At 32.4% G+C, this 14,364-nt stretch overlaps 1 protein-coding gene across 1 annotated transcript in view; it reads left to right on the forward strand.

Moving 5' to 3' along the window:
* The window catches only part of RIMS2 (regulating synaptic membrane exocytosis 2), a 761,226-nt gene that overhangs the window by 419,807 nt on the left and 327,055 nt on the right, over nucleotides 1-14,364 (forward strand). Inside the window, exons 8-12 of the mRNA XM_051974462.1 lie at nucleotides 191-290; nucleotides 1,081-1,204; nucleotides 4,157-4,203; nucleotides 5,140-5,252; nucleotides 13,760-13,807. Coding sequence (XP_051830422.1) covers nucleotides 191-290; nucleotides 1,081-1,204; nucleotides 4,157-4,203; nucleotides 5,140-5,252; nucleotides 13,760-13,807 — 432 coding nt within the window. The remainder of the gene's footprint in view (nucleotides 1-190; nucleotides 291-1,080; nucleotides 1,205-4,156; nucleotides 4,204-5,139; nucleotides 5,253-13,759; nucleotides 13,808-14,364) is intronic.

The raw sequence follows: 14,364 nt of genomic DNA on the forward strand, positions 1-14,364 counted from the left end.
CAAGAAGATGAGCCTTCCTGATTCCAAGCCTAGGACTCTATTTACTTAGATAGTTTAGTTTTTATTCAAAATTAATTTAATTTAAAGGGTGCATTTTCCGAAACAGAATAGCTAATTGACATTCACTCGAATTTTCAACATTATTCATCCTAACAATAAAGCTGTTATAAAACCTTCTTCTTTCAAACAGGTTGTAGGAGGAAAGATGACTGAATCAGGTCGACTCTGTGCATTTATTACCAAAGTTAAAAAAGGAAGTTTAGCTGATACAGTGGGGCATCTTAGACCAGGTATGTTTGTACCATGAATTGTTTGTTGGAGATCTTGGACTTGAAAGATATGAAAATATAGTAGTTTAGAATGTGATTTGATTAGTAGTGAAATGCTCACTCATGTTTCATACAAATCTTCAATCACTAATAAGATTAGTGATTTTACTAAATCACACTTAGTATAAAATTTTAAAATGAGAGTATTTTTCATTTTTAGATGTTATACTTGCATTAGCTAATATTCCCCTTTAGTTCATAATAGTACTCTATTATAAATTCTGGTTTATGGGAGAAAATAAATTTTTGTAGGAAATTTATAGTTAAAAAAAAGGCAAAATCTATGGGAAATCCTCAAATTTCTCTCTTTCTCACACACACATTTATCTGTATACATATATGTGTGTATCTAGACACATACGCTAAACACACACTCAAATTTTTACACAAATAACTAATTTTGGTTTTTATGAAGTCTAGAACTTTATATGAATATAAGACATAGTAATACATATAAGGCAAAGATATTATAGATTTTTTTATCATAATGTTCCTTTTCTGTTGTTGCTTATTTCATATAAAACTGTCTTTTGTTTATGAATTTGCTAATTCTCCTAGCCAGTCATATTTTAAGTCACTGGAATTATTCTATGCTATTCCTCCCCTCCCCCCCCCCCCCAATAGTTTTATTTATTTATTTATTTATTTTTGGTCCTGGGTAGTTCCATGGCACCAGGGAATCATTCATGTTTTGAATTAAATTCTTGAGGTTAGTTGTTCCTTCTAAGGTTATTCCTGCTGCAAACTACAGGTGATGAAGTATTAGAATGGAATGGAAGGCTACTACAGGGAGCTACATTTGAGGAAGTTTACAATATCATTCTAGAATCTAAACCAGAGCCACAAGTGGAACTTGTAGTTTCAAGGCCTATTGGGTAAGTTGTTTTTTCCATTACTTTAAATTTCCAATAATGGTACAGTTTGATATTCTCTGTATTCTGCAAGAATAAATTTTTAAAAATTCTCTGCTATCTCCTACGTAAAGTATCCAAAATACTGTTTCAGTCATGTCCAAAAAAATATTGAATTTTCTAAAGAGTATATCACACTCACACACACATTCTCTCTGTCTCTCTGTCTCTGTCTCTGTCTCTCTCTCTCTATGTGTCTCTCTGTGTCTGTGTCTGTATCTGTGTCTGTGTCTGTATCTGTCTCTCTCTGTCTCTCTGTCTCTCTCTCTCTCATCTCTTACCTGCCTTTATTCAGGGAACTCCTCCTATCAGCTGATTCTTTATTTGGATTCATTTCCTAATAATATGCAATCTCCCACCCTGTCTCTTCCCCCTCTCCAATATATTAAATCCCAGACGACAAAAATTAACTTCAACCTCTTGTTACTCTACCCATTCTTCAGCTTTTGATGCTTGGTCACTCATTTCCATCCACCTCAATCCTCTGGTATTGTTTTACTCCTTGTTCCCCATGGTTACTATCAGATTCTCCCTCTTCTCCAGTGGCTATGAGTTGAGTGTGTCCTTTGGAAAAACCCAGATAAGACCCTTATTCGAGAACTAACCCTCAGTGACTCCTAAGAAAGGGATTAAAAAATTACATGTCTGTTAGTGTCGATTTGTTCATCTGCTGATGCCTTAGCTCCTGTGTTCTTTTATTGTAACTTTTTTATCCTATTGATAAATTAATAAGTGGAAGACACGCAAATAAATGAAAAATGCAAGGAAACAACATACAAGAAAATTATTAGCTTAATATTATTTTGGTTTTCATAATGTATTCGATACCAAAATAAAGAGTTAAAATTATAGTAGCTTTTAATTTAAAAAGTCTTATACTGATTCAAATGTAAGATGAGGGCTAAATGATGAACTGAATTTCATGAGAAAAAAGTCTGGCAAGTTTAGTAGAATGCAAACTCAGTATGAATCAGCAATGTGAATTGGCAGTTAAAGGGGAAAAAAATAAAGTGATCTTAAGCTATATTAAGAAAACCATAATATCAAGAAAGAATGATGGTTAATGGTCCTACTGGGTTTTGCCTCTGACAAACAACATATAGAGTATTGTCTTTAATTGTGGGCACCACACTTTAGAAAAGACCATTGCCAAGCTGGAGTCTCCAAAGGAGAGGAATCAGGATAATGGAGGACACTAGACCTTGTCCTAAGAGGATAACTTGAAGGAAACAGTACAGAGAAGTTTTAAGGAACTCTGTGGGAGAGGGATTACACTTGTTCTGCTTGGAGTTGGCAATAAGAATTATTAACAATGGATGAAAGTTTTAGGGAGCAAGATATAGGTTTTGTACAAATGAATTCCTAATGATCAGAGATAAATGAAAGTGTAGTAGACTGTTTCACATGGTAATGCGTTTCCCCTAATTTTGCCTTCAATTAAACAGGAGAGGATCCCATTTTGGCCTTATTATGGAGGTATCTGTATATATGAGTTGGATAAAAGACCTCTGAAGTCCCTTCCAACTCCCTCATTGTTTAGGCTTTTATTATAGTTCTTTCTCCATCTTTAGCCTCAAAAGAATATTATTTATGTAAAACAGTTAGAATTATATGAGGGTAGATGAAGACATCTTCAACACTATCATCATAAAATATGTTCTTGCATATGAAATCATGTAAAGATAGCTTTATAAAAATTGTCCTTATTCTATTAGCAGTTTATAAGCCAAGACAGATGAAGATAATATAAGCAATGCCTAAATGTCATACAACTTACATAAAAAAGTAGAGAACTACAATTATTTTCTTATTCAATAGGCATTTATTAGCTATTGTGTGAAGAGAAATAATATATAATCAATCAGTATTAATAAAAACAAGGGGAATATAAGATTCAGGATAGAATTTTTTTTTTTAAATTAAGGTTAAAGCCCTATTGCCATAACGTACGTATGTATGTATGTATGTATTTTTGCTGAGGCAGTTGGGGTTAAGTGACTTGCCCAGGGTCACACAGCTAGGAAGTGTTAAGTGTCTGAGACCAGATTTGAACTCAGGTCTTCCTGACTTCAGAGCTGTTCTCTATCCACCGAGCCACCTAGCTGCCTCTGCCTCTCCCTGTACATTTTTTAAACATTACAATTCTACCTAACCTGAACCCAAAATGAAGATAATCACTTAATCCTACTGAAGCATGTCTTAAAATACACCTCTCTCAGGAAACTTCACCCATTTTGTCCTATTTTGCTAACCTCTGACGTGCCAATAGTTTATGATAATAAAGTGGTATTTTGAGGTTTGAATTTCCAATCTTTAAGGGATCTACTCTATGGTATAATTTTTATATAATAATTTTTGTCATTTTTATATTTTTATTAAATATTTTGGAATATTTATTCACATTATTGTAAATTGCTATAACTGACCTTGAGACTTATTACATGATTCATTAAACCAATTGTCTAAATCTAAGCTCAAGCAAAAATGTCCTTAATTATTTTTTACACAGAAGAGATGGGGAACTTTTCAAATGGAACATACATTACTCACAATATACACACACACACACACATACACATGCCAGTCCAAAATGTGCATCATGTTTAAATTTTTATCCTAAAGTATGGTTTAATTGAGTAAAAAAATTAAATAAATTCTTAGTGAATCTTACTAAACTGTCTTTTGATATATTTGACTAACTGAACTAGTGATAGTACATCTCTAAGGGCTATTTGATGTTTATTAAGATGATAAACCATGAACCATGTATGCACAAATTCATAAATTTATAATTTATAAATACTCAGACTATTTAATAATTTAATTGTTGAGCTAAATATTTTATTATTGGACAAAATATTACTTATACCAATGTTTGAAAAAAATTCCTATTTTTTTTCTTTTTCATTCTTTCAGAGACATCCCCAGAATCCCTGATAGTACACATGCACAACTGGAATCCAGTAAGTTTCATTTTTTTTAAGTGAAAATATAATGGATTTCATAATAAATAAATACAATAATATTCTCTATTTTTATAATAGTACAATGTGACTTTAATACAAACTAATACAATTACAAAAAATATTTAAATATTGTACCATGGTGGAAAACAAGAAAAAAAATTTAAATAATTGATTTTGCATTAAAATATTTGTGGTTCACTTATTTCAGTCATCTGACTCTCTTTAACCCTACTTGGAGATTTTTCTATCAAAAATACTAGAGCAATTTACCATTTACTTCTGCAGCTCATTTTAAAAATGAGGAAACGGCAAACAGAGTTATGTGATTTGCCCAAAGTCACACAGGTGATTTTGTAAGTTGTAAGTGTCTGAAATTGCATTGATAAGCAGGAAAACTCCAGTCCTTATTATCCCTGTAAACTTTGGCAAGTCACTTAAATTCACTGAGCTTTCATTTACTCATCTAAAAATTAGGGAATTTGGATTAGAAGACTTCAAAGATTCCTTCTGGTTTTAAATCTGTGATCCTAAGTCTCCCAACTCATTTGAGTCTTAGACAGTAGCCTAGGGCACTGTGTGGTTAGGTAAATTGCCAAATGAATTGAATTAACATTGATTTGTTATGGTAGAAATGTTCTCATGCATTCATGTTCTATTTGACAAAACATGATAGGATCTCAGCAAATATTTTCTAATTGAATGCTCCTGGGAGAGCAACTGGGAATCTCTAAAGCTCTAAGGCAATGGGGTTACAGAGCCCTGTCTATAGAGCACTTGTTCTGAAATTCATTATAATGGTGAATTTTGAAAATGTCACAATCTTTAAAACATTGTAACAGGCATTTTGTATGAAATTTATAATTTCAAAGTTGCATTGTTAAATATAAATGAAGAGTTGCTGTTTCTATTCTAAATGCAAAATTATAATTTCAGGCTCTAGCTCATTTGAATCTCAAAAAATGGATCGCCCTTCCATTTCTGTTACTTCTCCCATGAGTCCTGGAATGTTGAGGGATGTTCCACAATTCCTGTCTGGACAACTTTCAGTATGTACTCACTGAAATAATTTTTTCTTGCTTTTTAAAATGCTTTTAATATGATACTATTCTAGAAGAAGACATTCTGGCTAAAATATGACTTTTTGTGAATATAAATTTAGGTTTTCATTTAAAGGTCATTACACTTCCCCCTACCTCCTATTTCTTGGTTCAAATGAAAAAGTAACTTTATTTAACCTAGATTCTTTGGAATTTAGAGAGTTTTAACTTTTCTTTTTCTGTATTTAAGCCTTTTATCTCTTAGTGTCATAACATTCAGGGTCATGGTCTTTTGTTCTCTATTCCATGGTAGCCAAGCCTTATCCTCAGACATATAAAGGAGGTAAAATGTTATATTATGTAAAGGCCTTATTTAAGCTAAAGGAATCTGTTATAGATTTATCCTTCTTTATCTCTAAAAAAAATTCGATGAATTTTAGAATGTTAGTAGGTTATATTTATAATTGTATATTTGTAAAGGAATTTTAGATTGTTTTCCAAATTAATGAAGCATAGGGATGAGTAGAGCAAAATGTTTAATATATTACTAATTCCATGATAAATGTTCATGCTATTTCTAACATATCACATTACATGGTAATTCTAAAAAAATTGAAAATTTCAGATATACACTTTCATTTTCTAATCAGAAAACCTTTGAATGTTTCATCCTTTTAAATTTAAATTTCATTACATGTTGTATCAATATTATTTATACTGTTTTAGAGTGTTATTTTTATAATGACTAAACTGTTTTGAAGATCAGAAATTGAAATTCAACTTATATTTTCAAACTTCACACATCAAATTGTACAATGTTTTCAGTAAAATTCTATATAATACTTTAAGAGAAATAATGCTATTATTTTGTTTTTAACTTATGAAAGGGTTAATAAAAGTAAGTCATTTTGCTTTTTAAAATCACACTTATGAATTATAAAAAATAAAAAAAATTAAAATAAATAATAAATAAATTGTTTTGACAGGCTGATTTGTAGTCTAATGTGTATACATTTGCTGTTCTTTTTTAAAAGTAGACGGATTCTTGCTGATATTGATATATTTCTCCCTCCTCCCCCCCACATTCTCTATCATTTTCTTCTATAAGCAAAATGTCCTTTTTATTTTTCATAGTAATGGTATATGTCCTATTTTCCTTTATAAGCTGTATCTAATTATTCTTAAATGTGATCTGGCAAAATAGAAGAATTGATATAGTCACAAATGCTGATTCAGGAGAGAGGAAAGAAGGTAAAAGAATAATACTTATGTAGTAGGTATTATAAGTGAGCCACTGTACTAAGTGCTGTTTTATAAATATGATCTCATCTGACCCTCACAAAAATGCTTTAAGATAGGCATTGCTATTACCCCAATTTTATACTTGAGAAAACTAAGGCAAACAGTAGTTAAGTGCTTTCCCTAGGTCACACAATTAGTATTTGCAGCTAGATTTATACTCAGTTCTTCTTGATTTTAAGCCTACATTTCTATTCCATGTGCCACCAACTATCTCATATATGATTGTGTATGTTCATGTGATTCTCCTGTCTTAAGACCATTTCAAATTCCTGATCTTTAAAAGTGACTGAATGAGGCCAATGAATAAAATTTTCCCTATTCTTTGAAGAATATGAAGTAAATGATATTTTAATAAATCACTAGAATGTTCAGGTCAAATGTATAATTCAGGGAAATATTTCACCCTTACCTCAAAGTTCTTTATAATATGACTAAAGATCAAGAAAACTAAGATTGGAAAATTTAGAAAGCAACATTTAAAATCCCTTAAGTGTATAGATTTCAGATTTATTTTCTCAAAATTATCATAAAAGCTGGCTTAAAATCCATGGGGTCTTTGTTTGAAATTGAGTGTCAGTATGATGTCCTTATTATTTGAAAGCAGTATGTTTTGTTTTCAAGCCTTTACTAATTATGCTAGACATCTTTCTTTCATCTACTAATGTTTTTGAAATTAATTTGAGCCATCCTTTTGCATCCAAGAGAACACTAGCAATATATTTACCTAGATAAAGAGGTATAAGAATCTTTCTCATCCTAATTCCAAGATTTTCTTTTCCAGGAAGCCTTAGACCAATAACACTATGCTAGTTATGTTTTAGCTGTACATATGCTGAGAAAAGGGGAATCTTAGGTATATATGATACATAGATAGTATGTTACCATTATAAAAGAAACTCCCTTTCCTTCTAATCCTCATCATGCTATACCTCCCTGTCGGTGACATTTAACTTAATGTTACTAAATCTGTCAGGGTATTGTTGGAATCCTTACTAACTGCTAACTAATTAGAGTTGATCTAATCTTACAAGAAGTTGTTTTGGCCAGAACCTGAAACAAGGTACTAAGTAGAACTAATCAAGACAAGGCTTGTGTTCCCACCTTTACTCATTGGAGTCCACAAGTATGCTAGCTTCACAAAGTACACTTTCTAACTTCAAGAGAGTCCACACCTTAAAGCTCTTTGGGCCAGAGAGCACTATGGGAGGTATGAACTCATTGAACTCCAATGAGTAAAGGTGTGAACACAAGCCTTGTATTAATTAGTTCTACTTAGTACCTTGTTTCAGGTTCTGCCCAAAACATCTTTTTGTAAGATTAGATCAACTCTAATTAGTTAGCAGTTAGTAAGGATTCCAACATCTCAGCAGTAGTAAGGATTCCAACAAGGGTATAACTATACTTTGTACATAGAACCAATTCTTTCATCTTGTACATTTATTATCCTAACAGTAATTTATACCAAGTTTATTGTTGCTATTTAACTCCTAGAGGGTCAAATAACAAAAAGAACAACAACAAAACAAAAACAAAAACAAAAAAACTTCCACTAACACAGAATGTTTTCATCTTCAATTACTATTTAACTCCCCTAGGGTCCAGTGCACATCAGCTAAATTACATGTTAATGTATTCACTTATAGAAATTTGTTCTTGCTCATTTTTCTTTTTTGTTTCCTTATTTTTTTCTTTTCATTTGGTTTTCTTAATATAAGTACTTTTCTCTGTAAGAAAATGACGTTTTAGAACTTTAGACCATACAATTAGATGAGGTAGTGTTCAGTTTGTTTTTAGATTATATTGAAGAGAAATACAACCTTTTTACACTTTTCAAAATTGAGAATATACAACTCTGATTTTATATTAGATTAAAACTCATAGACCAAAACTCATATTTATTGAATGTAGTAGTTCATTTTATTTGTGGCTGATTTTTTATTTATGAGTTTTTGTATTTGTTTTAGAAAATTTTCTTTCATTTCTCATTCTTTGTTTATACATAACTATTTGTACTCATCCTTTCAAAGGACATACCTGAATGAAGAATATATGTCCTCTCTTACACTTTACTTTTCTTCTTTTTTAAACCAAAGTTGTCATTGAACTTTGAATCTATTTGTTTCATTCCTGGTATTTCAACAATAGTACATGAAAAGAATATCTTCGATACTACACTGCAGTGAATAGTAGGAAATGATCTTCAAATATGGGAAAATAACCAAAGCATACAAAGCCAAAGTTTACATTTGTAGCAATCAAAAAGTCATGCCCATTATGCATAAAGTGGATCAACATACATAACTGACAATGGTCAATTATACTTCATTTTTCTTGTTTTCAGTTTTTACAATACTATATCCTATGCCTATTTAACACTATTTAAAGTTTAGTTTCAAACAAATGTATGTTTCAGAAGATATCAGTAGGTTGACTTCAGGAAGCTACATGTATTAATGGGGGATTGGTACTATCTTTAACTTTTTGAAGCCAGTAAAAAAAAAAAAATGTTTATTTAATGAGAAAGTGTTGTGAGCTTTTTCTTCTCAAAAAGCAGCCAGGTGATAAAAGTTCAGATCTTTTATTATCCCAATATAGCCCGGTTAGCTTAGAGGCCTATCTCTCTGCTTGGTTCCAAGAGCTCTTGCAGTTTTGTCCTTTGCTTCTGCCTCTGCTTTCTTCAGCCTTCAATCCAGCTCCAAGTAGAATCTGCCTTGCCTCCGAGAGAGGGCTTCTGGCGTAATTCTGCTGAAATCCCGACTTGTAGCATTTTCACTCTGAAGAACTCCTCGACTGGCCCATTGAAGCTCTATTTATGCTCCCAAAGAGCTTCAAGGGAGGTGTGAACTCATTGAACTCCAATGAGTAAAGGTGGGAACACAAGCCTTGTCTTGATTAGTTCTACTTAGTACCTTGTTTCAGGTTCTGGCCAAAACAACTTCTTGTAAGATTAGATCAACTCTAATTACTTAGCAGTTAGTAAGGATTCCAACATCTCCCCCTTTCTTTTGTTTTAAAACATAGGGGTTTCTGAGGGGGTACACATAAATCCATCAATATGGGCCAGAACTTTGTAACAGATATACATGGTATACATAAATCCATCAATATGGGAGGCATTATACATAATTTACATGAGCACATAGCAATATAACACAGGCTAGTAGTAATGTAACAAATAACAAGAATCAATCTGAAAATTTACACATGTCCATAAGTCCTAGAAACAGTCCAATAGGATTCCATTGTCCATTAGTTCATGTGCCAGGAATCTAATAGTTCCTGTAAGCTCTGAAGTACTGCAAAAAGTCTCATCAACAATTTTTCATCTCAGGGAATCCAGTGATTCTTGCTGGTTTTTCAGGAACTGAAAGCTGAAGATTTTAAAGTTCTTTTGACAGTCTCATTGTTAGCCTTTTCCAGCTGTGGAAATATAAGCAGATCCTCTTCCCCAAGCAATTAACCTAATTCCCTTCTATTTACCAAATTTGGGATTTCTTCTCCTCATCTGGTAATTACATTGGAGTTGTTTGCATTGGATATTGTCTTGTTGTCTTAAAAGGCCTGTATTCTTCCCAACTGTAATCCTGATTGCTTTTCTGTTGGTTGATGACATCAGAGTTCTGAATTTCTAAAGTCTCTCTGGGTGTAACCTCAGCTGCTATCATGCCCCACCTGTCCTTTGATTGATACTTTGGAGCTGGGCCCTGCCTCTCATTTTAGAGGCCCAGTGAAAGCCTCGGTTACATTTTGGACATGGGGTTTTGGGTTTTCTCTCACCCTGTCTTCTCATTGTGTTCCCAAATTAAAAGCAGTGTATTTTCTCTCTTTTTGACCTGAGGAGTTGAGCTCTTCAATCACAGGATATGCATTTATAAAATCAGATATATCTTCTCCTTCATTTTTTGCTTTAATTAATGCTTTTTCTAATCTTGTCAAATTCTGCTTTACAGGAGAAGCTGACTGTGTTTCTGTCTCTCTCCCTTTCCCTTTTTCCACCCATGAAGGGTTAATTGCGGGGGGAGGGTCATGAGATGTGGAATCACCTAATTCCTCCTGCTGTGAAGTATCATACTCAGAATTGTAATTAACTCCATTCTCATCTGATTCGTCCTCCTTTTCACCTAGTAAAGTTGGCATTTCTTCCTCCTGTACTTTCCTTTTCATCATTCTATCACTTAAATAACTTCTTATAGCCAATTGTATTACATTATATGTATTAATTACTGAGTTAGGCCCATTTTTATCATAGAATTGACAAAGATCCTCTCCAACCAATTTCCATTCATTTAGATCTAATTCCTTATCAAGAGAGAAACAAGGACATATATCCTTTACAGTTTGTAAAAGTTCAGTGATTTGCTGTAAACTTATAATTAAACCTTGGCTTTCCATAACTTTGACAATGCTCTCTAAACATTTTCCTTGAACAGAAACAGGCTGTTTTCTAAATATCTGTCCCATCTTAGGTGAAATTCTACTTTAACTCTTCTAACAAAATTTCTTTGTTGCACTCACCCTAATTTCTGGGTTGAAGTCTTTTCCACTGGATCAGGATCAGAGGCTTTTCCACTTGAATCAGGATCGGAGCTTTTCCACTTGAATCAGGATCAGAGCTTTTCCACTGAAATCCACTGAGGGGTCTGTTTGTCCCACGTTCAGGGCGCCAAAATGTTGTGAGCTTTTTCTTCTCAAAAAGCAGCCAGGTGATAAAAGTTCAGATCTTTTATTATCCCAATATAGCCCGGTTAGCTTAGAGGCCTATCTCTCTGCTTGGTTCCAAGAGCTCTTGCAGTTTTGTCCTTTGCTTCTGCCTCTGCTTTCTTCAGCCTTCAATCCAGCTCCAAGTAGAATCTGCCTTGCCTCCGAGAGAGGGCTTCTGGCGTAATTCTGCTGAAATCCTGACTTGTAGCGTTTTCACTCTGAAGAACTCCTCGACTGGCCCATTGAAGCTCTATTTATGCTCCCAAAGAGCTTCAAGGGAGGTGTGAACTCATTGAACTCCAATGAGTAAAGGTGGGAACACAAGCCTTGTCTTGATTAGTTCTACTTAGTACCTTGTTTCAGGTTCTGGCCAAAACAACTTCTTGTAAGATTAGATCAACTCTAATTACTTAGCAGTTAGTAAGGATTCCAACAAGAAAGCAGTTTCTTTTTAAGTATTCAGAGATTTACTTGCATAGCCTTCCCAATTCTAATATTCCTGATACTTGGTTTTGTAAACCAAGAGAACTGAAAGAGAAGATAAGAGAGCCCATCTTCCCCTGATATTTAATCATTAGCTACATCTTGTGCCAATCACTTAATCGTCCTGGTCCTTTTCAGTCTCTTATACTATGAAATGGGGATTGGATTAGATAATCCCCGAGATCTTCCTCAATTCTAGATCTGTATATGAGAAGGGAATATTATTCCAGTTTTTCTCCTATTCTGTCACTTTCTCATCAAGCTTTACTAAATGTTGAGGTTCATCTCCTATTAATAAATAACTGAGCTACTGAAACAAGATTATTAACATTTCTTATCTCTTTTACTACTTCATATATAAAATGGAATATGGCTTACTCTAGAGGGATATTACATTTATTTGTGAGGCATAGAGAGAAACAGAGAGACACGCATAGAGACTGAGAGAGAGAGGGAAAAGAAAGAGACAAATAGAGAGGAAAAAGAGAAGAGAAAGACAATTGGAGAGAGAGAAGAGAGTGAGATGAAAGACAAAGACAGAGACAGAAAAACAGAAACAGAGACAGAGAGAGACAGGAGAAAGAGACAAAGAGACAGAGACAGATAAAAGCAGACAGACATACATGAAGAAAAACACAGAGACAGACACATGGACATAGAGATTGTGATTTTTTTCAGGTGGTCAAAACTATTTATATTTAAGATTTCCTTTCTTTTCATAGTTCCTTTTTTATTTTTCATGTTTAGTGCTTACACACCTTTGATTTAAGGGGAAAAGAAACACTCAATTGCTTTTTCCCAATACATTGCTCTTCTCTGCCCTCAGGTTAAAGGTTTTGTTATTACTTTGTATATGGAAAATTAAGAGAGAAGATGAAATGAGTTGAAAGGTATATCAGCAACTACTGAACAAAAATAATATAATGAGTGCTCATTTGTTCTTCTTCAATGCTATTCAGTATAAAGAAGTGATTTATTTCTTTCTTTTGACCAGGAAAAAACATATATTTTCTGGTTAGGTGATGTATTTTTTACTTGATTCAAATTAGATAAAATGAATTTTAAAAAGTGGAAATTATGTGGATAAAGCATTTAAAAAAATAACCTAAGAATACATAGTTGAATGAACATAAGAATAGAAGTTAGGTCACCTGAATTTGGTGTGTGATTATTGGTTATTTACATTCTCTAGGCCTTGGATTTTTCATATGTAAAATGGGGATATTGCTTAATATCTACATATTTTCAGAATTATCATAAGTTCAAAGGAAAAATAAATATGAACATTTTTGTGATATGATAAGCATTCAAGGTTTGGAAATACATAAAATGCTTATCTAATCTGAATGTTAGCAGTTATTTTCTTTTAGATGAATGGTAGTAAAATAAAAATGTTTTAGATTATTTTCAAACTGGAAGCTGATGGAGATAAGAATAATTTAATAAAAACCACTACTACAATTGAATTATAGACATATTTTATAGTCTTTGATGATTCTATTAATACTTAATTTTTAGGTCTGACTCATTCTGAAAACAATGGCTATCATGGATTGCTTTTACTAATATATCTATTACCCATTTTCCATCCAGTTTTTCCTCATTTTTGCCTATGGTTCTCCAATTTTGTCAATGATTTCTTATATTTAGTTCATCTAAGGTTAAATTTAGAATTTCTTCATATTTCATTTATAAGGTTCAGCTTTTATTATGCATTTGAAACTTTATATTCAGATAGTTCATACCTGAATGTTATTTCGCATTTACTTCTAATTTATGTTACTTTATAGAATGTGATTTTAAAAATCTATTTCAAGTAAATTAAAGGTTTTATATCCTAGCATTTTTTTGGCCAAATTTAATTTACACATTCCATTAGAATATTTAAATTTAAATATATATTGTAAGGGGGATAATTATTTTTAAGGTTATAGTAGTGTCTGTTGGTTTTTACTTTTGGTCTTTTAGTTCCAGCGTGTTGTCTTTTTTGGTTTTGTTTTATTGCTTTTTTCTTTAATTTTGCTTACCAGAGCCAAAGCCTTAGTAGAAGAACAACGCCTTTTGTTCCTAGGGTTCAGGTAAAGGCCTTGTCTGCCTGACAGAAACTAAAATTGTGCTTAAAAGTTTATTTATTTGTTAATTTTTGGAAAATGCATTGTAGGAAAATGTTATTGTTTTGGTATGTTGCTTTAACCCATATCATCTACTGAGCAGCTTGTAAAGTTCTGCATGGGGGTTGAAATATTGAATTTAATTTAAAGAGACAACTGGCTATAAGTTTTGTTATTGAGTTTATGATGTATTCTGTATTTAAACTCGGGCTTCAGAAGGATTTAGACTAAAGATTACACCCACAAATGTACCCAAGTTAATATCGTAAAAGAAATGGCTAATTTTGTGCTGTTGATCTTTGACCTTATTACACTAAGGTTGCTGTCTCTTTAAATCATTCATTAGTATTTATATTAGTATAAAATTGCATTTTCCAGTTAATAGCTCCCTGAGTAGAAGATTGGCAAATAAATTTGTACTTGAACAAAAATATGAATTGTAATCATATATATACACATATATATGAGGCATGTATTAAATGTTCAAATAATAAAAATATTATATATTCCTAAAATATATTTTT

Source organism: Antechinus flavipes, chromosome 1, assembly GCF_016432865.1.
Source record: "Antechinus flavipes isolate AdamAnt ecotype Samford, QLD, Australia chromosome 1, AdamAnt_v2, whole genome shotgun sequence".
Lineage (NCBI taxonomy): Eukaryota > Metazoa > Chordata > Mammalia > Dasyuromorphia > Dasyuridae > Antechinus > Antechinus flavipes.